General features: G+C 37.2%; 3 protein-coding genes across 4 annotated transcripts; all 3 read right to left on the bottom strand.

Annotated features, from left to right (window-relative positions):
- Positions 1–158: 158 nt before the first annotated feature.
- Positions 159–10236, bottom strand: LOC131952926 (uncharacterized). Of its 2 annotated transcripts, XR_009388577.1 has the most exons (12): positions 10127–10236; positions 9797–9963; positions 8044–8156; positions 7382–7446; positions 6867–6942; positions 6033–6196; positions 5428–5567; positions 2132–2263; positions 1929–2031; positions 1691–1803; positions 901–1248; positions 159–857 (listed from the first exon to the last, which is right to left on the bottom strand). XR_009388577.1 is itself a non-coding variant. In XM_059315863.1 (11 exons), the coding sequence occupies exons 1-11, from the start codon at positions 10155–10157 to the stop codon at positions 1000–1002; spliced, it is 1353 nt and encodes a 450-aa protein (XP_059171846.1). In that variant the 5' UTR covers positions 10158–10236; the 3' UTR covers positions 159–999. The 2 variants fall into 2 exon arrangements, 1 of the variants encoding a protein (XP_059171846.1); XM_059315863.1 differs by having other exon boundaries at positions 159–1248.
- Positions 10237–11658: 1422 nt separating this feature from the next.
- On the bottom strand, positions 11659–12102 carry LOC131952911 (uncharacterized). The gene has a single exon (XM_059315846.1). It carries the CDS (start codon positions 12100–12102, stop codon positions 11659–11661), a length of 444 nt encoding a protein of 147 aa, XP_059171829.1.
- A 1455-nt stretch (positions 12103–13557) lies between these two features.
- Positions 13558–24853, bottom strand: LOC131952928 (uncharacterized). Its single transcript, XM_059315864.1, has 11 exons — positions 24763–24853; positions 21397–21575; positions 20824–20942; positions 19131–19201; positions 18801–18858; positions 18372–18535; positions 17001–17140; positions 15266–15388; positions 15070–15172; positions 14833–14954; positions 13558–14142 (listed from the first exon to the last, which is right to left on the bottom strand). The coding sequence occupies exons 1-11, from the start codon at positions 24782–24784 to the stop codon at positions 13894–13896; spliced, it is 1350 nt and encodes a 449-aa protein (XP_059171847.1). The 5' UTR covers positions 24785–24853; the 3' UTR covers positions 13558–13893.
- Between the last annotated feature and the right edge of the window lie 531 nt (positions 24854–25384).

Genomic DNA, 25384 nt, shown 5'->3' with positions numbered 1-25384 from the left:
CTTCCAGGGAAACGCATTTTTACCGTTATTTTTTTTCTTTACTTCTCTGACTGTGTGAGTCTATTGAAATACATATCTGACGTTTTCCGTTTCACAAAAAAATTCCAGCAGGCATTATTTAAAGGAACAGATAAGAACACAGACGCTTTATTAAATTAAGGATGGTTTATTCATTTTTAAATTCATCCTATTCAGCCACAACAAACGGCCTAGATAATTATATAATTAGTAAAAATATAAACTAAGATAAAATTAAAACAGATAAATGTATACATTAGTAGATTTGTGAGCTGCTGTTTTTTGAATATTTTTAACGAAATGTATGCCCTACTGTGTATGAGGTAATTTTCTTAATTTTATGTTCTAGATCTTTAAACTGTTGAATCAGGATTTAAAATTGATTTTGAAAAGATACCTCTAACAACCCAACTACAATCACCTCCATAAACTTGATGTCCCTTCTAACAACCCAATCACCTCCATAAACTTGACGTCCCCTCTAGCAACCCAATCACCTCCATAAACTTGACGTCCACTCTAACAACCCAATCACCTCCATAAACTTAACGTCCCCTCTAACAACCCAATCACCTCCATAAACTTGACGTCCCCTCTAACAACCCAATCACCTCCATAAACTTGACGTCCACTCTAACAACCCAATCACCTCCATAAACTTGACGTCCCCTCTAACAACCCAATCACCTCCATAAACTTGACGTCCACTCTAACAACCCAATCACCTCCATAAATTTGAAGTCCCCTCCAACAACCCAATCACCTCCATAAACTTAACGTCCCCTCTAACAACCCAATCACCTCCATAAACTTGACGTCCCCTCTAACAACCCAATCACCTCCATAAACTTGACGACACTCTAACAACCCAATTGCATACACCTCCATAAACTTGACGTCCCCTCCAACAACCCAACCATGACTTACAGTACCACATAGACTACACGTACGACTCCTGTGTAAGAGTGAATACATGTGTAGCTAATTGACAACAAAGAAGGAACTGGCGTTCGCGTCTTCTTCTGTGTGACCGACGAGCGTCTTGTCCATGTTGTTGTCTCCATTAGCAGTGGACTCGTCCATGGACAATGGACTGGTCTTGATGTGCAATTTATGTTCAGACCAGCTGAGGCAGACCATAGAGCCCCGGGTGATGATCTGGGGGTGGTAGGTCACGTGCTCGACGCCATCTTTGTCCAGCCACTTCTTCTCAATTAACTCCACAAACGGCTGAAGGGGGAGGAGGTGGCAGTAAGAAATGTGTCTATTATGGTAACAAAATAATTGTACTAATTTGTCGACATCAATTGTTCTTTGTTACATCAATGTGTATGTATTATAAAGTCTGAACAGAGAAATAACAAAGACACCATAGTGTTTGATGGGTATTTTATGGTTTGCTGTGTAATTGGGATTTTTATCTTCAAATCATGTGCAACGCGGGTAGCTAAGCTAGTAATTAGGAAAAGTAAAGAAATAATTGGAATCAAGGAAAACACATATTTTTGTAGATGTTCAGTTACATTTGGTTTACTTTACGTGTTGTCGCGGTTGTAGATATTTTGATTCTTTAATAATGCAATAGGCAATGAAATTTGTTCAAGTAAAAAAAATGCAAAACAAAGATTTTCTTCAAATAAACAATACAAAATAAAATAACGAAACAACTCACTTTTTCTTCCGGTTGAAGAACTCCGCCTTTTTCCTCAAGATGAAAAGCCTCGAGTAAATTGTCAAGGTTCACGACATGTTCGGTGTCTTTACTCAAAAATACGGCAAACAAACCTGTTCAAAATACAAAGTAATTAACAATTTAGCAATCTAGAGCATCTTTGTATACAGAACATTTATTAAAACATTACTACATGCAAAAACTTCTTTCTTTTTACAACTAGAAAGTTGGATTTGACCTTTAGGGTTGGACAAAGTGGTTCGAATCTCAAACTCCACGACAGAGCACTCTTGTCTCGCTAACAGCTGAGCATGGGCTCGAGACGATGGCTCAACTTCAACCTGCACAAAAATTAGTTCGGTCACAAAACGCAGGTCAATGTACTCACTGTTTACACGACGTAATGGGACATAATGGCTGAGGGGAAATTCGGAAACATACCTGAGAGTTAACCTCCCATGTGTGAGTCTCAAGGAAAAATCTTGGGTTGTCCATTTTTAGATTTAGATTATTGTCTTTGGCCATTCTTAAAAACGGCATTAGGACTTCCGAAAGGTATAACTTAACACGCATCTGAATGAATGTATATATATATATATATATATATATATATATATATATATATATATATATATATATATATATATATATTTTAGTGTTTACCAATAAACAAAATAAAAAAAGACTATACAAAGACTAAACAGTTCGAATTAGTAAACATATAATGAGTTTAAAAAAAAAAACTTGCACTTTAAAATTAAAAAAATAAATTTCCTTTGCTTTATCACGACGCACTAGATGTTATTAATTCAACATTATCGAAATATCTACATCTAATCACACTTACATGGACCTTAAAATAATTTAATTTGCACTTTGCTTATCTTGTGTCATGTTCTTATTTGAAATATTTTTTTACTGAATATCAAGTGGGAGCTAAATATGTGAATTGTCTCCATGTATAAGTATGTCCTCTCCTTATAACAGGAACATGACAATACCTCCCCCCCATCAATTTCCCCCGGACATCCCCCCGTATTTATCCCCCGGAGTAATTATCCCCTGTCAATTACCCCCCCCCCCCCGGACATTATCCCCCGCCCAAAAACAGCAGTAGGACATTTACCCCCCTCCCCACGGTCAACTTAAGATCATTATATGTATAGGACAGATGTCGGCAACCTGTTGAAGCGGAAGAGCCAAAAATAACTATTTACAAAATTTACTAGTTTTTATAGAGCCACTAACATTTTAATTTTATTAGTTGTTATTGGATCAGGTATTTATATAGGCATATATATATATATATATATATATATATATATATATATATATATATATATATATATATATATATATATATCAAATATGAAATAATATTTATTCATATTAAAAAATACACACGTTTCGCACAAAACATATTATTGTTTTTTTAGCTACCTCTGTTAAAATAATATAATTAGTAATCATATAATAAAACTATAATCATTGAATATTTACATTAGTTAAATCAATGGGAGCATTGGCTTTGCCTGCATTTTGAAAGGTTATTTAATTCTGGCTCATAACTTGTTTCCAGTTTCAAGCACGCCTTTAGATTTTCATGTGTTAGTTGGCTTCTTACTTAACTTTTTATTGTATTCATGTAAGAGAACTCTTGTCAGCACGAATATGTTGACCAAAAGATCGTCAGCACTCCAGAGGTCAACTTCTTCACCTTTAGGTAGCATTCTGTATAACTGTTCCATGCGGTAATATTAGTGCCTCAACTCGCGGCATTTCTTTTAGAGCCGTGTACTTGTGAAGTGTAACTTGCATGCTTTTCTTAACCTCCAACTCTTGCAACTTGCTCTTGAGTTCTGTTAATTTACTACTCCACACATATATGGTTTTCAAATCTAGCAATTGCATTTGAAGCGAACTAACAACAATTCCAAATGGCTTAATGATGATATCATTTGTTTTTGTGTTGAGAGGATCTACTATGAAAGCCATCTGTTTTCAATTGCTCAAAACTCTCAGCGAAAACATCCTTCGTTTTGTTAATAGTAATGCTGATGATTCATGTTAACATCACAATCTTTTTTCTCTCCAGATTTTTCAAAAAGAAGTAATTTACCGATCTACTTGTCTTCAACAAAATCAAGCATTTTTTTTTCGAAACAATCCATTTTTTTGTCAAGCAAATGATATCCACCATGACGTTGATTTTTTTTCAGTTTGGGATGGACACTTCAATGGGAAGTACAATCATTGAAATAGAGAGTAAATAATTGTTCTAAAAGAATAGCGCGTGTTTATTGATTATATTTATTACCGAGTGTTGCAGAATGATTTTATGAGTTTTGAAAAATAATAATATAATTTTATAATATTTGCGAATATAACTCGAGAGCCGCATCTTGACATCAAAAGAGCCGCATGCGGCTCACGAGCCGCAGGTTGCCGACCCCTGGTTTAGGAGATTGAGAATGTCGCCGCTTATGTGGGTTTTTTTCACTTGATTTATTGTGTAGGAGTGGGTTTTAAAAGCGAATTACGAACATGTAAGTCTTAAATGTGGTGCAGCTGTTTATATAGTCTTTTTATGTCCAGTCGGTTTTAACTTTTGAAGTACATATAATTCTAGGAAGGCACCATGTGTGGGAAGAGGACTTGTGTGGCAGACGAATGAAATTTGTTACACACTAAATGTGTTGCCGCTGCTCATAGGGCTTACGTTTGATGTCCGTCGGTTTGTCTTTTGACGTTGTCTTTTAAGTTGACCGTCGCGCCACCCACGGCGTCGCGTCAACTACAAAGTCGCGGGTTGACACCGTAAATTTCAAGCCGCAGTTGCTGCTGACCGTCCTAATATCTGGTGATTCATCAATATTCTTAAACGCTAGCAAGGTTTTCACAAAGTGGTCATCGGTCAGCGTCTTTTGGCGGACATCCAGTAGAACCACCAAGAACAAAATATCGCAACATCAATTCTCGTATTTTTAACATCGTTAAGGACTATGTCAACAGAATTTGTAAGTTCATTTAGATTTTGCTGTATATATTTTTGAATGTTTTGTTTGTAAGGCTTCCTTATGCTTCTTTTATTTCAGAAAATAAAAATTCAAAAATGTATATTTTATGTTGCTTATTTTAAACTTTATTCATGTTTGTACATTTAGATTTTGTTATATATGTATGTATGTATATATATATATATATATATATATGTATATATATATATATATGTATACATATATATATGTATATATATATATATATATATATATATATATATATATATATATATATATATATATATATATATCTATACATATATACATATATATATGTATACATATATATATATATATACATATATATATACATATATATATATATATATATATATATATTGTTTGAAGGGGGGGTAATTACATAATTGACAGGGGGTAATTGCTCCGGGGAGTAAATACGGGGGGGGGTATGTCCGGGGGTAATTGACGGGGGGGGGGGTAATGTCCTGTAGTCTCTTATAACATATTAGCTCCAAAATTTAGAGCGTTGAACATACAACAATAAAAAAAATAATGGATCTTTCGATGATTTGTTACTAGTATATGGTATGCCGGTGTTTCAATTTGAGGACAACAAGTGAAAGTGATTGCGTCATTAAGTTACGCGCGCACATACACATATAACTCCTGTTCCAAACACTAGCACACGTTATTACACATTGTAATGCTGGCCACTACCTTCTTGTTGACAGTGTAACACTGTTCTAGGTCCACGTCCACCCACGATGCTGTTTTACGGGATCCTTTAAAGGAATGACATTGTTTACTGCCGGCTTTGTTGTCATAGTAACATGACAAGAGCGTCACCCATTCGGAGCCTGAATGAACACATCCATATTAGTCATTAGAATGAACACATGCTCATTAATCTTTAGAATGAATACATCTGCACATTAGTCTTAAAAATAAATACGTATGCGCGTTGGCCTTGAAAATGTCTACTTTATTGCAATAAAAACTTTGTACTGAGAGATTAGGAATAGGACTCTATAACATTTGATTCTCTATAATGGCACCACTCTACTGATATAGCTGTCTCCAAAATTTAATCGGTAAAATAAATTCACCAATAACGAAGTGTGTGCAGCAGTAGCGAGAAACTAATTCTCCAGCCTGCATATATATATATATATATATATATATATATATATATATATATATATATATATATATATATATATATATATATATATATATATATATATATATATATATATATATATATATATATGCATACATGTATATAATATAGCTCAGCTGTAGTACCGATGTGAATACATCACCTGTTCTTACGTCACCTCGGCGGGTTTTGATCACACTCCCGTCCTTCACCTTGGTGAAAAACTTGGGGACGCCGTGGTCAATGGTTAGCGCCTTCCAGTTGATGTAATAGATGAAGCTGTTCTGATGCATCAGCATATAATCTCTCTCGTGTTCCGGGGATTTTCTAAATGAAATTAGCCCTACTTGTTAAAGTATCACAATAATTGAAATTTGTGAAACTATATTAGTTAAGATAATGAAGCAGTTAAAAAAAATGTTGAGTTCTTTGTTCATAGAAAAGATAAAAGAAGTTAGATTAATGCACAAAATAATAAAAGTCAACTTGAATACTTAAAGAAAATACTTCTATGTTTTGTTTAAGTGCTTTAACGAAAACCGAGAGTGACGTATTCATGTTTCCATTTCCCGTATTTGTTTCGTGCCCTCACCAAATCCAACAACAACAAAAAAGTGTTTTGTTCAAAAAATGTCATAAGTGCAATAGCATTTTTGAAAAAAAATAATTAAATTCTATTTTTTGGACGGGTCTAGAAGATATCACAGGAATAGCGCTAAACCGGACTTCTCAAAGAAAAAAGAAAGCTAAGAATGCCAAGGGAGACGTTGATACGTGATGAATCAAGTTAAACAAAAGCTTGAGGAATCAAGTTAAACAAAAGCTTGAGGAATCAAGTTAAACAAAAGCTTGAGGAATCAAGTTAAACAAAAGCTTGAGGAATCAAGTTAAACAAAAGCTTGAGGAATCAAGTTAAACAAAAACTTGAGGAATCAAGTTAAACAAAAGCTTGAGGAATCAAGTTAAACAAAAGCTTGTACAAAAAGGCTGTACTCACTCTAGCAGCTTCTGCCAGGCATAACGCCGAATGACGTCATCCAGTTTAAGGGTCGGAATATCATTTAAGCTTGTAGCTGTTATTGAAATATATATATATATATATATATATATATATATATATATATAGTTATATATATATATATATATATATATATAGTTATATATATATATATATATATATATATATATATATATATATATATATATATATATATATATATATATATATATATATTGCGAACGTCTAGATGTTGTTATATTGTGCTTAATGATGTAAGGTGTGATAATGAATAATGTCTCATAAATAAAAATTGATGTATTAAAATATTTGCATAACTTAAGATACTCGAATTAGTAAATGGCTTAAACGATCTTTTTTTTTTTTAAATCAAAACATCAGCTTTGATATAAAATACCGATTAATAATCAACGGCTAATTTAAGTAGATATATGTGCATCATGTCTCCCTTGAGGAAAATGAAACAGTTTTCTTATTTATAACGCTTCGCTTACTCTGGTCCTTTCTCAAGTCTCTGATACACCTCGTACCCTTGCCCAATGTTACGATTATATACAGTCTAAGGATTAAATCATTTCAAAATGTTATGCCATGAAATAAATAAATAGTACCAAGTAAAAACAAGCATTGACTAATTAAAAACCAATTTTTGGCTTCAGTAAACCAAAGATCCTCTCTAATTAGTAAATTGATTAGCTAACAGACAGATCCACTGACCAGCCCATAGAACAACTGGCCAGCCTACAGACCAACTAACTGACCAGCCCATAGAACAACTGGCCAGCCTACAGACCAACTAACTGACCAGCCCATAGAACAACTGGCCAGCCTACATACCAACTAACTGACCAGCCCACTCAACTCTCCTATGACAAACCTATGGACCATACCACTGACCAACAACTGACTTACCCACACACCAACCCCAGACCATCCCACAGACCAACCCACAGACCAACCAACCATATTATTTCCCCAATCACCAACTTATAGACGAGCCCAATGAGCAACCAACTGACAAGAAGTAAACTAACAATCCTAAGACATAGTCCACCCACCAACATACCGGAAGATCAACAAACTAACCCAATAACATATTTAACCTTTAGCTAACTGACCAGCTCACTGACCATTACTGGTGGTAATATTTTCTAACCTTCGAACCAGCCGTGTGATCTTCCTAACCAGTGCAAAGTGTGCGACAATTGAGAGCAGCCAAATGATCGTCTGTGTAATCCAGACAAGTTCTGTGCTATTAAAGAGCTGAAACTAATAGGAAAAAAACTTTTATTTTTTTAAACCCAATTTAGTAACTTCGTTTGCTTTTACTAATAACTTTAAAAAAATTCTGTACGCTTTATAATTTACTTGTTTAAAAAAAAGAAGCGTTCATTATTCAAGCAATTTTAAATTAATGTGTAACAAAATTAGTTGTCTACTATATAAATCATCATCATCATTACTGCCCGCCATCCCTGCTGGGGTATGGGCAGCCGACCAAATATCTCCAGAGTCCTCTGTCCTGCTGTGGTATGGGCCGCCAACCAAAGACCTCCAGTCCTCTGTCCTACTGGGGATGGGCCGCCAACCAAAGATCTCCAGTCCTCTGTCCTGCTGGGGTATGGGCCGCCAACCAAAGATCTCCAGAGCCTTCTGTCCGATGCCATCTTCTCAACCTGTTTCCAGGTGAAGCCCAGCTTTGTGGTTTCAGCCTCGTTCCCGTCGCCAGGTATTCTTGGCCGACCTCCTTTGCGCTTTCCTTGAGGGTTCCACATCAATGCCTGCCTGGTGGTGTTGGTTGGCGGTCTGCTCAGTATGTGTCATATCCAACCCCGCCTTGATTTCCTAATTTTTCCTGAGCGGCAAGTTGCCCTGTCGTTTCCCATTGATGATGGTATAGGGCCAGCTGATCATGAGCATAGTCTGAGGCAGTCGTTCATATAAGTCTGGACTTTTTCAATGGTCGTCTTTGTCGTCCTCCAAATCTCCGCCCATTCACCAACAATGATGTTACGTAAGTTGAACAGACGCACATTGGTGGACAAGAAGAGCGCACTGAACGTCCATATTTTTTAAAAGTGAAATCCAACCTGCGCCGAATTATCTGCCATAGTGTTTGTTTTCTCCTGCGTCTGCTGTTGGTTGTAGGACAGGAACGCAAGGTCGTTTGCAAAGTCCATGTCGTCAAGTTGTTTCAACTGAATTAAACGATTTCTAGGTTCTTTGGTTGCTGTTTTTATTACCCAGTCGATGGTAAGAAGGAAAAGGAGAGCCGACAGCAGTCAGCATTGACGGACTTCGGTTCGCATCTGAAAACCTTTTGTAGGTTGGCCTACATGGACGTCCCCTCGTATGCGTTTTAACAAGCGTTACTATTTTCATTGGAATGCCGTAGTGACGTAAGGGCTTTAATAGGTATTGAAACTTTTATCGACCGCCTCCCCCACCCCTCCGTTATTCTTTTACAAAGTGAAGACATATAACATATTTCGACAAAAAATTACAATTTATACTAGATTCTATACGTTTTTGAAATAGACCCAAACAAATATATAAAGACTCATTGTTCATTTTGGTTGTTGCGATGTAATTGATGATGCAGGCTTTGTTTAAAGCAGAATTCCTAGGCTAGGTATGTTGCAAATGTAAAATGTTTATGCTGGCTAATGTTTAGGATCAGGACAGCGTGTAGTCGTTGCTTTATTTTTTAGCGTAGCCGTATGCATGTAGCGATTGCTTTGGTGTTCCAATTTGTTGTCTAATAAACGCGTACATGTTAGAATTAGCACTTATTAACTTTTGACATGGCTATTTATGACTTGAGCGAGGCCTGGCCGATACCGAGAAAACTGGATACTGTTAATAGAATGAGAGCTGAATAAAAATAGGAGAGTACAAATTTTGCTCACCTTATATGTTTGCAAATACTCAAAAAGTAATGTACTATCCACAACTGCTAAACCGACTAAAATACAAGGAAATATCATATGGTTCAGGGCGCTCTCTGTCGCTATGAGAAAACTTTCGAGGCTTGTGACCTCTGTCAGTAAGCAGGGTGGAACTGACATCTTCTGGTCTGCAGGGAATGTAAAGGAATTTGTAATTATTTAAGCGAACTCTCCGGGCCGATACTATTTATTAGTTCTATATACTATATACTATATAGTCTACATCATAACTTAAAAAACAAACATCCAAGCTAAAAAACAACAACAATCAAATTGAACAGGACATTTTACTTGTTTTATATGTACTTTTGGTTTTGGTCATGACTGATAATTTATCTTCCTAGCAAGCGTCAACAACATTGCATAAATCATTACTTTCTAACATGTCTGCCATGGCGTCACTGTAGAAAGTAATCGGTAAATGTGTGGCCGAATCATGGACGCGCGTTTACGTGCGCACTGTCTTGCACTCTGTGGAAGGGAGTTTAAAATAAAGTTTTTTAAAATTACCTTTTTCAAATTCGAAAGTCTACGGGGTAGGTGAAATAGAGTTGACCTGTTTCCTTGACCTCAACATAGGAAGGGATAGTGTGGTGAACACTATGCCCAACCGTCTTTTCTTTTCCTAGCGTGAACCAGGTGTAACAGACTCTACCTTGGGAACATTATATCTATATTGTATTTAGTATGGATTTTGTATGGAAGAAGAATAGCCTACCTGGGTAATGGAAAGACTGTGTGAGCGGTCTGCTGATGATGTTGTTTAAATGGCGGTCTGCTGATGATGTTGTTTAAATGGCGGTCTGCTGATGATGTTGTTTGAATGGCGGTCTGCTGATGATGTTGTTTGAATGGCGGTCTGCTGATGATGATGTTGTTTGAATGGCGGTCTGTTGATGATGTTGTTTGAATGGCGGTCTGATGATGATGTTGTTTGAATGGCGGTCTGATGATGATGATTTTGTTTAAATGGCGGTCTGATGATGATGTTGTTTGAATAGCGGTCTGATGATGATGTTGTTTGAATGGCGGTCTGATGATGTTGTTGTTTGAATGGCGGTCTGATGATGATGTTGATGTTTAAATGGCGGTCTGATGATGATGATGTTTGAATGGCGGTCTGATGATGATGTTGTTTGAATGGCGGTCGGATGATAATGTTGTTTGAATGGCGGTCTGATGATGATGTTGTTTGAATGGCGGTCTGATGATGATGTTGTTTGAATTGCGGTCTGGATGGGTACTCTTTGATTCTATTTGCAACCGTCTGTGCCAGAACTGAGCGGCGTTTTGCTAAATCCTCATACGGATTCGAATCTTTATTTGTAGCGATTGTTCTTCTTAATTCATAATCCGTCCTTACTTTCCATTCTTTGAGAAAGCTAAATAGAATATCACACGCTCATGCAAAATCTTAATAATTAGAAACATATGTAAAAGTGCCTTTGGATCATTACATCTACCCGTGCTAATTCAAACAATTTTAGGAGATGCTTCTTTATTTCAATAGTGTAGTCATTATGTCTGTTCAATTCTCCAAATTCATTTCCATAAACGTTATTCTGTAAACATTCACTGATTTACTGTAACAAGTCAGTAACTTCCTTTTGATGTATTCATATTCCTTTTTTAAACTTCTGCTAGACAAATTAGATGCTCTCCAGTTAACTTACTCAACCGTGTGCATGCCCGCATTTCTTTATTATAATTTTTCAATGTGGATATTCCTTCAAATTGTATTAAATATTTGAGGATTTCTTCCCCTGCATTAAAATCCGTACAGTTCAGGTGTATATGATTGGTGTTACTGATAGTCTGTTGTTCTATTGCCATTCTCTTAAGCTCTCTTGTTTTAACTTTCTTTCTACTGCTTCTGCTATTTTTGTCTGCTTCTTTCTGAAGCTGCAGTTTCTCTTTTTTCCTTTATCTCTTTCCTTGTCCTCAGCAGCCTTCTCCTTAGCTTTTCTAACATTCTCTTCAGATTTCTCCTTAGCTTTTCTAACATTCTCTTCAGATTTCTCCGTAGCTTTTCTAACATTCTCTTTAGCTTTCTCCGTAGCTTTTCTAACATTCTCTTCAGCTTTCTCCGTAGCTTTTCTAACATTCTCTTCAGCTTTCTCCGTAGCTTTTCTAACATTCTCTTCAGCTTTCTCCGTAGCTTTTCTAACATTCTCTTCAGCCTGCTGTTCCTTTACAAAGGCCATTTTATTTCCAGGCTTAATTCCTAGCTTTTCCGCTAGCTGTGTTAATTTTTCAAGATTAGACATTTTTGTATGTTACAATTACTGAAATATTATAACAAATATAGATAAAAATAATAAGTTAACAATAAAAATGTTAATTAATTTAAATACCCTTTTTGGTTTCAGGCTTGTCGGTAGATTCTTGAAAAATAGTAATCCATGAGCAGTGGCGTAGCCAGGATCGTCTCAAGGGGGGGGGGTCCAATTTTTACCCGGGGACAAACTTTCGATTTGCACCCCCCCCCTCAAACTTTCGATTTGCACCCCCCCTGTCAAACTTTCGATTTGCACCCCCCCCCCCCTCAAACTTTCGATTTGCACACCCCCCTCATACTTTTTCTATATACCGAGGGGTCTATGGGGGGGGGGGGGGGTTATGACCCCCCCCCTAACCCCCCCTGCCTACGCCACTGTCCATGAGAATGTTTTTAGTATATAGGCCTATATGTCAATAAGAGTGGTAAACTTTACTTCTTAGATAAATAAACGTTCAGAATGTTTTACATTTTTCATTAATAGTTCTAGAAATACGGTAACATTTTCTCTGCTAGATCCAATATAAGACACCTTGTTCCTAGATCTGGATATAGATTAACATGATCCGCTAAATCTGGACCAACTTGCTCTGCTAAATCCAATGGATTAAACTATGCTGCTATGTCCGATTTGAAAACACATGTTTCTGTTGCCGACCTCCGGGATTGGTGCTTGACTCGACTAATCCACCAACATTGTGACGCACACCAACATTGTGACGCCCAACAAAATTGTGACGCCCACCAACATTGTGACGCACACCAACATTGTGACACCCACCAACATTGTGACGCCCACCAACATTGTGACGCCCAACAAAATTGTGACGCCCACCAACATTGTGACGCCCACCAACATTGTGACGCCCACCAACTTTGTGACGCCCACCAACATTGTGACGCCCACCAACATTGTGCCGCCCACCAACATTGTGACGCCCAACAAAATTGTGACGCCCACCAACATTGTGACGCCCACCAACATTGTGACGCCCACCAACATTGTGACGCCCACCAACATTGTGACGTCACCAACATTGTGACGCCCACCAACTTTGTGACGCCCACCAACATTGTGACGCCCATCAAAATTGTGACGCCTATCGTCACGATGATTGTAATAAATGGAGCCATCATATAATATGTTGCTGAAGCTTGGCTCCCGACAGTGACTGTTATCATGTGTAACAAAATTCGAACCACTTCAGACACAATGTGTATCTGGCTTTCATATATTCGTCTCGGTGCCATCCCATTATGTCAGGGCGTGCCAACCCGTGGTTAATGAAGTCGTTAATTACATTTAATTAATTATGTCACTGCAAAACGACAATGTTTTTCTTTGTAAATTTAGTTTTGTCTTTGTTACAAAGTCAATGAAGTGTGAACGAAATCTGAAACCATATCTGAAATGTTTTTATTTATTTACTTATCAGAGTAGCTATTATTTAAAGTAGAAGACGATAATACAGACACATTTCATTATTCAATTATCGGCATTTATTTATAATTAAACTTCAGATAATATCCAACAGTTAATGTAATACTAATACATATTTTGTAAAAAAAAAATGTATATCTTAGAAAATAGTATGCACATAATGCAATACTTTAAAGATTTGTTTTTAGTACTGCTAGTGTTTTTGAAATTTAATAACATTTAAAATCGTTGAAACTAGATTTAAAAACAAAATTCATAAATAGGCATGCCTAATTACGTTAATAAATATGGCTCTTGTTAAAAATGTTGCATCAATTAGACCAGTGAACATATATTTGGTTAATCGACGACAACAAAGGAGTCAACGCCTGTGTCTTCTTCAGTGTAACAGACTGGCGTCTTGTTCATGTTGTGGTCCCCATCACAAGTGGACTCGTCCATTGACAATGGACTGGTCTTGATGTCCACTTTCTGGTCAGTCCAGCTGAGACAGACACAGGTGCCCCGGGCGATGATCTGGGGTTGGGAGGTAGATTGCTCCACGCCATCTTCGTCCAGCCACTTCTCCTCAATCAGCTCCACACACCTCTGTGGGACGGGGATTGGGGGTTAAGAAAAAAAGTGTAAAATAAGTTTGTATGGAGAGTGTAGAGTAAATGATATATACATACATACATATATATATATATATATATATATATATATATATATATATATATATATATATATATATATAAATTATATTTTATATTTATATATATATATAAATTATGTTATATATATATATATATATATATATATATAATGTTATGTTATATATATATGTATATGTATATATATATTATATATATATATATATATATATATATATATATATATATATATATATATATATATATATATATATATATATGTATATATATATATGTTTGCGCATGGGCATGTTTAGGTTAAAATTGTGCCTATTTTGGTTAAGGATGAAAGTAGTTGAAATTTTTCTAGACTATCAATTATTTTTTTAAAATTACTAACTCAAAATAGAGAAGACATTTCTTATGATGTCGGTATTTTATGGTATAATTTATTGTGGAAATTTTAAGAAACTTAGTTTTTTTTTAAATTAATTTAAGCAAAAAAAAATATTTTTATTAATTCAATAGTAGAGATATAGATTTTATTACAATAAAAAAAAAAATTAGGTTTTTCTACTATAAAAGGCAAACAAATATTTTTAAAGATGTATAAATATGTATGATTTTAGCAAGGGAGACAGCTCACGTTTTCTTTAGGTCTAAGAACTCCGCCCTCTTCTACAAGCTGAAAAGCCTCATGTAAGTCTTCAATGTTTAACACAAACGAGATGTCTTCGTCTTTGTGTTTAAAGGTAACAGGGACTACACCTGTCGAATGCAATAAATTAAGCAATGGAATTACCAGGAACACTTTTAAGAGAGAAACTATGTTATTGAAATTATGCTAATTGTTTATTCTCAGAACGTTAGAGTAGGATATAACCTTTAGGACTTGACAAAGTGGTTCGAATCTCAAACTCCACGACAGAACACTCTTGTCTCGCTAACAGCTGAGCATTGGCTCGAGACGATGGCTCAACTTCAACCTGCGAAAGATAATTGGGTTAAAAAAATTTTCAATTACCTGACGATTGAAACCACGTGAAATGACAACAGTTCTGGAACCCATCGAAACCTACCTCCGTGTTTATCTCCCAGGCGAGGGTTTCATGGAACACTTGACCTTTGAACTTGTTGATACTTACGGTATTTTCGGCGTTAAAAAAATATGGGACTAGATGCAGGTTAAAGTTGACATCCACCTGTAGGTAAGTATCAATGTAAAAAGCATTAGTATAAATAGAAACCATGTGATAATCATTTTTTTTTTAAATTAAACGTTTTAATATTATAATAATAAAAAGTAGAAAAAAGAGTAGAAAATGAACGATTTCCTTTAAATCTATATATATAATTCTCTTCTGGGAGACGCTACAAAACAAGCTGTAAGCGCATCCTTGCAGTCCCCTCTCTTTCTCTCTTTCACTATCACTATCACTACCACCCCCACCCCACCCCCACATGGTCTGGTGAGCTGTGGTCACGCTGTGTTTACAAATCGTAGAGCCGGGTTTAGTGACGGCTATTAGGGGCAGATAATTTAGTTTGAAACGATTTTAAACTTACAGGAGGTAACTAAGAGGAGGCTGCTTTCACGGGGGGGGGGGGGTGTAGGGTCGGCGTTAGGGGAAGGGGGGGTTAGTGTTTTAAAGCAAATATTTTCAGTGGCAGCATTGGTACTGTCGAATTCACAAATTATGAATTACTGAAAAGTAGAAAGTAAAACAACTAAATAGCGGCGTATGATACGCGGCGGGTCGGCTCGTATATTATAATGCAACTTTTTAAATAACCATAATGAAAAGCGTCAATGGCTTCGTAAATTTTAGTAATTCGGGTCTTGAAAGAGGGAATCATTTGGGGTAAAAAATACTTTATAAAGGGTGAAGTTATTGGCTTATGATGTGCAGTTCAGCAGATGAATGAGGGCACGGACCGTTGTGAGGGTGGGGATGTAGAACCACCAGTTGTGAGTGTGGGGATGTAGAACCAACAGTTGTGAGTGTGGGGATGTAGAACCACCAGTTGTGAGTGTGGGGATGTAGAACCACCAGTTGTGAGGGTGGGGATGTAGAACCACCAGTTGTGAGGGTGGGGATGTAGAACCACCAGTTGTGAGTGTGGGGATGTAGAAACCACTGCTCTAGCAAATTTTATAGTAGCAGCTTTACCATAAAGTGTAATGCAGGGTAGTAGAAAGTTTAACCGTAATGCTCTGTAATGAACATACTGTATATGTTCTTCCTATGGGGATGGCATCTTCTTATGTACGCCGGGTACAGTGTGGAATCAACACAGAAGGCCCAGTTCAATATAATACAGTTCTTTATTTACACATCAAATCGACTCCTACCCTACGTCCTAACATATAACTAGCTACTATCTAACTACAACTAACACTTGACTTATCCCCACACACTGCCATGACCATCCCTAACACTATCTACATTCTAACTCTCTACATCTTTCCCATAACGCTACCAATCTCTAGCTGACCTACGCTTCAGTGGTCATCTAACCGTCTCACGTGACCGGTCTTCTCCTGTAATTCTATGGGTCTACCTAACTACGTTATGCTCTGTTTCTGCTATCTTCTACTTGACCTCTGTAACTTAAACTTGCGTCATCACAACCACTCAAATTAATTTTTTCGACTGAAGAAATGATTATATATATATATATATATATATATATATATATATATATATATATATATATATATATATATACCTGTATTAATAGTTATAGTCATGCACCAACTTCTATACATAAGAGCAAATTACATAATTCTTTCTTTCAACTGCTGTCTACTACCTCTTCGTTGACCGTGTAACATCGTTCTAGGTCCACCTCTACCCATGTGGTCGTATCACGTGATCCTCTAAAAATGTGACTTTGTTTGATTTTCGATAGGTTTTCATAACAACTGGACCAAAGCGTCACCCATTTTTCGCCTGTTGTGAATAAATATACGCTTAGTCTGGTCTATCTGTTCAACGTAACTTTGTGCACTTAATGCTGAGCACGTGATGCGTGCACTTAATGCTGAGCACGTGATGTGTGCACCTAATGCTGAGCACATGATGTGTGCACCTAAGGCTAAGAGCTAAAGAGGACATTTTTGTGAAAGCATGACCTCGTTATATAATTTATGAATTGGGGCTCTATATTGGCACCAAAATATGTCCGTCTATGTGCTCAGTCTATGGGCTCAGTCTATGTGCTCAGTCTATGGGCTCAGTCTATGGGCTCAGTCTATGGGCTCAGTCTATGGGCTCAGTATATGGGCTTAGTCTATGGGCTCAGTGTATGGGCTTAGTCTATGGGCTCAGCATATGGGCTCAGTCTATGGGCTCAGTCTATGGGCTCAGTCTATGGGCTCAGTCTATAGGCTCAGTCTATGGGCTCAGTCTATGGGCTCAGTCTATGGGCTCAGTCTATGGGCTTAGTCTATGGGCTCAGTATATGGGCTTAGTCTATGGGCTCAGCATATGGGCTCAGCATATGGGCTCAGTCTATGGGCTCAGTCTATGGGCTCAGTGTATGTGCTCAGTCTATGGGCTCAGTCTATGGGCTCAGTATATGGGCTTAGTCTATGGGCTCAGTATATGGGCTTAGTCTATGGGCTCAGCATATGGGCTCAGCATATGGGCTCAGTCTATGGGCTCAGTCTATGGGCTCAGTCTATGGGCTCAGTCTATGGGCTCAGTATATGGGCTCAGTCTATGGGCTTAGTCTATGGGCTCAGTCTATGGGCTTAGTCTATGGGCTCAGTCTATGGGCTCAGCATATGGGCTCAGTCTATGGGCTCCGCCCTACCTTTGTATTTTAGATAAGCATAGAGGTTAAATCGTTAAGAGATTCTAGTTACAAAAACCACAGAAAAGGTTTGTATAATATTGTCGGCAGAAACTTTACATCAGCTGTAAATTTCTTTCTTTCAGCGTTTTCTGATATTTTATGCACGTCTAAGTTGTCGTGTAAGGGTTGGTCTTCATCGGGGGGGGGGGGGGGGGGGAAGATATATCATTATGCCATATTATAGTATAAACGTGATCTAAACGGGAACGGAAGTAAGTTAAACACCCTTAATACATGTAATTTAAAAAAAAGGTTGGCTAAATGCATTGTATCACGACGAACCACCCCCACACCTGATGTGATGAAGTTAACAAAATAAATCACCTGTTTGTAAGTCTCCTCGGGAGGTTTTGATCACAGTTCCGTCCTTGACCTTTGGAGAAAACTTGGTGACCTCGTGCTTGAATGTGATGGCCGTCCAGTCCACAATGCAAGTAAAGTATTTCCTGTCCATCTCTTGACAATCTCTTTCGAGCTGCCTGGAGTGTCTAAATATGTTTTATAGCGCGGTACTAAACGTACTAAGTTAATGTCATACATAATATAAATATCACAGATGTCCATGTTTTGATTCTATTTTTAAAGTCAAGCAGATATGTAACAGCTAGTAATTGAAACGGTTGAGCTTTCAATCCTCAACCTTACAAACTGAGGAATAACTCAGGAATGAAATATGATTTGATGTTTAAAGATTGTCCTGTAAACTCTGAAAATTTAACACTTTAGAGAAAGATTGTGCTAAAATGTACTCACTCTAGCAGCTTCCTCCAGGCATAGCGACGAATAACGCTATCCAGTTTAAGGTCGAAAGCTGAAAATATTTTGAATTTTTGTAGTTACTTAAATAAAACATGCACCTATTTTGTAACAACTTTCGTTGTTTCTACCACAATTTTAGTGTGTTTGTTTTGAAAGGGTCGGGGATGGGGTGTTTTGTGGCGTCTTTTAAATGGGGTGGTGTGTCTGGGTTTTTTGTGTATCGAAGTGCGATGACAGGCCAGGACGGGTTGGTCGACCCCTAAGGGAGTCTGTTCTTGCACAAGTGAAAAAAATAGACTTTTTTTTAAAGGTTAGTTCCCTTACCTTTTCTTTTGATGCCTTCATTAAATTTCTCTTCCTCGTTGTTTGCGTTCAATTCTTTGGACTTTACTTTCCTTCGAAAAATGCATCATTAAGAATTATATTTAGGATAAAGTTAAGTAAATAAAGGACAAATACATTCGCAGAAAACCTCGGGGGGGGGGGGGGGGGTCATATCAGAATGTCATTTAGGGTGGGGAATAGAAGAAGTCTCCCAACGACTCCTGAGGTTGTCCTTATCAATTTCTCTACTGGTAAATATATTCAGCGTTAAATTGGAAAATACTGATACGTCTGGTTTTTATTTTATTAAACTACGTCTCCAGAGTCCTATGTCACTATTGATGGTAAATAGTCCATACAGATCCTAATGCTGGCCTCTCTATTTTATCTCTCATATTGATTTATCGCTTGCACCGTTAGCCTAATAAACACATTTCTTTCTATAACGATAATTTGTTTATTTGGCCAGAGTGAAGTAAATTATTTCGTTTTACTAAAACACATCAGCTGTCAACACAGTGAATTTAAGGTAACGGAAAATACAAAATAAAACTCAAGTCAGTCTGTAAAACATGTAATTACGGCATCAACCCAATACCGGCCTGAGCATCTAGTTAATAATTTATTAACTCACTAACCAACCCACTCATCAGCCTACTAACCAACCCACTAACCAACCCACTAACCAACCTACTTACAAACCCATTAACCAACCCTAACCAACCCACTTACCAGCCTACTAACAAACCCACTAACCAGCCCTCTGACTAAACCACTAATCAACCCACTAACCAGCCCACTAACAATCCCACTAATCAGCCCACTAACCAGCCCTCTGACTAAACCACTAATCAACCCACAAACCAACCCACTAACCAACCCACTAACCAACCCACTAACCAACTCACTAACCAGCCCACTAACAATCCCACTAATCAGCCCACTAACCAACCCACTAACTAGCCCACTAACCAACCCACTAACCAACCCACTAACCAACCCACTAATCAACCCACTAACCAACCCACTAACCAGCCCACTAACCCAACCCACTAACCAACCCATTAACCAGTCAACTAACCAATTGACTAATCAGCCCACTGACCAGCCGTCTGACCAGCCTATTAACCAGCCCACTGACCATAACACAAACTAGCCCACTAACCAGCCAACTAACCAACTCACTAACCAGCCCACTAACCAGCCCGCTAACCAGCCCACTGACCAATACACAAACTAGCCCACTAACCAGCCCACTGACCAGCCCACTGACCATTACACAAACTAGCCCACTAACCAGCCCACTAACCAGCCCACTGACCATTACACAAACCACCCCACTAACCAGCCCACTGACCAGCCCACTGACCATTACACAAACCACCCCACTAACCAGCCCACTAACCAGCCCACTGACCAGCCCACTGACCATTACACAAACCACCCCACTAACCAGCCCACTGACCAGCCCACTGACCATTACACAAACCACCCCACTAACCAGCCCACTAACCAGCCCACTGACCAGCCCACTGACCATTACACAAACCACCCCACTAACCAGCCCACTAACCAGCCCACTGACCAGCCCACTGACCATAACACAAACCACCCCACTAACCAGCCCACTAACCAGCCCACTAACCATAACACAAACCACCCCACTAACCAGCCAACTAATCAGCCAACTGACCTTGGCAAATCTGGTTCGGACCATTCCAACGCGTTCCAAAATGAGATAAACAGTTTCAGGAATACGCAGAACACACAAATCGTAACAAATGCTCTACAACTCTCATTTTTTGAAAAAACCTGAAAAATTAAATTACTATTTATTGGTATTAACTAAATTCTTTGACTTTTTTGGTAACAAAGAGTAAATTGATTTTCTAAAAACAATACACTCAGCATTACCCAAATCAACCAACGTCATAAAAAAATGCAGCTTTATTTAAGCCATACATCAGCTAATGCTGCATCCAAATGTAACAATTAACAAAAGCAATTACATCACGTTTTGTTTCCTTGCGAAATCTTAAATTTCGGTCACTCGTTATATTTTCCATAGACCGGCTTTACTTTATTCACTTTTCATTTTTCCATTAATAAATTAAAACTCAATTATTAAAAATAGATGCTTTTAGTATTCACGCAACTCTTAATGCATTAAATGCTAACTAAATGTGTAAACTTTCGTTTATGTTTTTGTTTTTTTTAAATAGAAACGAACATTAATTTCGAAAGATAAAGTTCCAATTTTACTCACCTCAAGATTGCCAAACATCAACATGAATGAACAAGAAAAGATAGTTGCCGGTATGGCTCTAAACATCATGTTTTGTAATGAAAACGTCAGGACTGTATCAATTTCCTTGAACAACCTGTCTAGGGAGGAGGCCTCGGGTGGTTGGCAGGATAACCTTGACACGTGGTCTGTACATGTGTCTGCAACGAGAAATGCGTTAGTGTTGGTGAGATGTGAGGGATTTGCAGAAGCAGTGGTGTTGTGTGTGTGGGGGGGGGGGGGGTAAATTTTGGCGGAGGCTAGAGAGAGTTGTAAAGTCTATCAATGATACGAGTCTTTCTATTTATTCTCCACAAGCCTATGGTATAACCTGAAGTTTCAGTAAGACAAATATTGATTGGCTGTACAGAAACCCCCACTTAAAATGTTATCGATAAGATTTTAAAATATTTTTTTAAGCCACACGACCTAGTTCTGCCATTTTTCTTTACATTTTCTGTGATAAAATTAAAATAACCTAATTGTTTTTGGCTATTAAAATTCTTTAGTTACCGAAAATACAGAAAACACCAAATACATCTAATCTTGAGAAAAGTCCGACAAAATCATCACAATTAAGTTAGTTTTTAGAACTACGTTTTTTAAATAACACCCCAAATAATTTTTTAAATATTTTATACACTATTCGAAATAAAGCGATAGTGATCCCCGCTAAACCTTCTCGTATATTATTAGTAAGGGTCATGGCAATTTCAGTACAATTTCAGGCAATGGAAATGCTTTTTTTTAAAACACTTATTTTTAAACAAAAATAGAATAGAATCGTGTAAGAAAACAATCGCGCAGAAAATGAACGTAAACATTTTGTGCATAATTTAGCGGAAAATTCGTGCTAAACAACGGAAATTTCGATTAATTTTTAAAAAGTTTATTGAACATTTAATTAGTCACCTTGTAGGTGACAGGGTATTGTCGTCGAGTCTTGACCTACGTGAAAATTTTGAAACAAATCGGACCGGTAGAAGGGAATTTTTTTTATAAATCTGAACTACGTTAAAGTACTACTTCCGTTCACCTGAAAGCACTTCAAAGTTGAAAGAATAAAGAAAATTAGACTTTATACCTATGTATACAATTTTGTTCATCTAACTGAAACGGTCTATGGCTCGGGGACTTGGAGGGTTACGAAGACAAATACTGATAAGCTACAGGCATTCGTAAACAAAAGCTTACGACATATACTTAAAATAAGATGGGCAGACACAGGGGCGTAGCGAGGGGGGTGCGGGGGTGCGGACCGCACCGGGTGACACCATTTAGGGGGGTGACACCAAGGCAAAAAATAGCAAAATATATACAGAAAAACTTGAGGGGGGGGGTGCAAATCGAAAACTTGAGGGGGGGGGGGGGGTGCAAATCGAAAGTTTGAGGGGGGGGGGGGTGCAAATCGAAAACTTGAAAGTTTGTCCCGGGAAGGGTCGCTACGCCTCTGGGGGGTGACACCATTAAGTGCCGCACCGGGTGACACCCGACCTCGCTACGCCACTGGGCAGACAAAATATCAAACAAAGACATGTGGCGAACTTTAAAGCAACAGCCAATAGAGGTAGCTATCAAGTCCCGTACATAGGGTGGATCGGACACACATTAAGAAAAGAAAAAGAAAACATCGCAAAACATTCTTTGGAATGGAATCCCAAGGGAAAAAGGAGGGTGGGCCGGCCAAGGAAGACATGGAGAAGAACGGTTATAGAAGAGGCGAAAACATCTGGACTCTCATGGGCACAGATAAAGGGGGCAGCCCAAAACCGAGTCCGATGGAGATGTGTGGTTGCAGCCCTTTGCTCCCCAGGGGCAACAAAGGAATGATGATAATGATGATGAACTGAAACGGTACTTAGGTTATCTATATTTTACAAAAAGGGAATACAATAAATTACAACTTCCGGAATTCTGAAGTCACTCAAAATTTGAGAATTATTTAAGTATAAAATGTTATACACTGAATCAGTACTTAACTTATCTTGTTTCTAGAGAAATAGAGTTAAGTACCACTTCCAGTTACCGTAAATCGTTCAAAAGTTGATAAAACCTACACATATAATCTAATACTAGTATTTGAAATTTGTCTTCCTAGCTTTAATGGTAATCAAACATCAGCTTTTGAGAGACCAGAAGTAGATTACGCTTATAATTACCGGAAATCGCTCAAAAGCTGAAAGAAAACTATATATTGGATATAATTTTTATATAGGAAACGGTGCTCAAGTTATCGTGTACACATATATACACAATAGACAGATTAGGTGGCAAAACTAAACTTCTACAATAATTTTTCTATATTCTGTATACCAGAAAGTATACATTCGAGACTATTCACGGCTGCGTCTATTATTGACTAGACAATAAAATAGTCTGTCAATGTTAATTTAAAGATGGGTGTATTCACTAACAATGGGAACATAGATTAAGTAGTGATCCCTAGTTAGGTCAGGTGATCTGGTTTTCAAAAATGTTTTCAAATCGTAAAACCGAAAGGGCCATTAAATATTTTCAAAATCGTGCAAAGCGTAGTAATGATTAATATGGTTATAAAATCCTGTCTGTTTTTTTGTTCGGACTTTATTAAAGATTTAACGTATTCGATGTTTTTGATATTTTCGGTAACTAAATACAAACTTTAAAAAAAAGGGAAAAATAATTTGGTTTTCACGTGTAATGGCGACATAAACAATGGTATCCTGCTATTCGAAAGCCTAGCATAAAGTTTATTGTAAACAAAAAAATGGCACAACTAGGTAATGTAGTTTAAATTTGCATTGTTATTTAAAAACTTGATCTGCAAAGTTTTGTAAACAAAAAACCTATAAAGTGGGGCTGTCAGAAATCGATCACGGAGTTCCTGTACAGCCAATCAATGTTTGTCTTACGAAAGTGAAACATCGGGTTATAACTTAGGCTTGATGAAAATAAATAGAAATGTAGCCTTAAACTCAACACATTATTTTTAGGTTCACTGGATATGCAACTTTAAAACATTGATTTTAAAAATATTAAATTTCTGAGTAATTTTTAGGCTTAAGTTTTATTTTTTATTATTTTTACGGTAGCTTTGATTGCAAAATCTAAAAAAATGCACGTTTTTAATCCATGTCAACAATATGATGGAAGGATTATCATCAACTCAGTCGCCACTATTGGCAGATAAATCATAGGGTTTTAAATCAGACTTTTTTGTCGTTAGATGCATTTTTTAAAACTTAGATCTAGATTATAGATCTAGATTCTAGATCTAGACCTAAAATATATATACATTTTTCACAATTTCTAGAGATCTAGTCTATTAGCATAAGAAAATAATTCTAAAACAGCGAAGAGGACTCGTACTTTTCTTTATCTGTGTCTCCATTTCTTAAAGCAGAGATCACATCGAAAGTTGAGTGAGCGTCAGCTGATGTCAACAAACATTCTAAAGGTTGAAATCAAGGACGCGCAATTGCGTGCGCTCTATATCGCACAACAATTTTCAAACCGTACTCTTAAGCGGGTGTGCTTAATATGGTGTGCACCTTTCAGTGGTGGAAAAAAGATTGGGATAAAGCTTTTTTGGCTTAAACTTACACCGCAGCCGATCAGAACTGGAAGAGCTCACTGTTTTTAAAAACGAATGTAACATCCAATGCCTAAAAAAAATGTGGCATACAATTAACTAAAAAAACGTTAATCGTCTTAGGTACTACAAGCAAGTTACTAAACACACAAAATGATGTGAAAGTTATTTTTGTTGTCATGGAAACCGGATTGAATTTTTGTCAATTTAAAATTTTATCATTTGTTTAGTACAAATCTATGTGTTAGTTTTGCTGTGGTTTTATTTTTTTAGGCACCATGAGGGACATGAGAGCTGTTTTATCTTGGTCAACAAACTTGACTGGTTGATCTAAAAACAAATTTAACAGCTCAGTTTCTCTGCTGGCTGACTGGAGGATTTTCCAGACCAATGCCAGTT

The sequence above is a fragment of the Physella acuta genome, unplaced genomic scaffold (genome assembly GCF_028476545.2).
Source record: "Physella acuta isolate Inbredline_101_S28 unplaced genomic scaffold, ASM2847654v3 ptg000896l, whole genome shotgun sequence".
NCBI classification, from domain to species: domain Eukaryota; kingdom Metazoa; phylum Mollusca; class Gastropoda; family Physidae; genus Physella; species Physella acuta.
This window is presented reverse-complemented; position numbering and strand designations above follow the sequence as displayed.

Excerpts from the sequence above, each read along its gene's own strand:
- LOC131952926 (XM_059315863.1), bottom strand. The coding sequence starts at position 10,157 with ATGACCAAAACCAAAAGTACATATAAAACAA. Across the intron at positions 2,264-5,427 it reads GTTACACTGTCAACAAGAAG|ATGCGTGTTAAGTTATACCT; the intron begins GTAGTGGCCAGC and ends ACATTCATTCAG. Across the intron at positions 2,032-2,131 it reads CATGGGAGGTTAACTCTCAG|GTTGAAGTTGAGCCATCGTC; the intron begins GTATGTTTCCGA and ends ATTTTTGTGCAG.
- LOC131952911 (XM_059315846.1), bottom strand. The coding sequence starts at position 12,102 with ATGTCTAATCTTGAAAAATTAACACAGCTAGCGGAAAAGCTAGGAATT.
- LOC131952928 (XM_059315864.1), bottom strand. The coding sequence starts at position 24,784 with ATGGAGACACAGATAAAGAAAA. Across the intron at positions 21,576-24,762 it reads GGAGACACAGATAAAGAAAA|ACACATGTACAGACCACGTG; the intron begins GTACGAGTCCTC and ends TTCTCGTTGCAG. Across the intron at positions 17,141-18,371 it reads CCGAGGAGACTTACAAACAG|GCGAAAAATGGGTGACGCTT; the intron begins GTGATTTATTTT and ends TATTCACAACAG.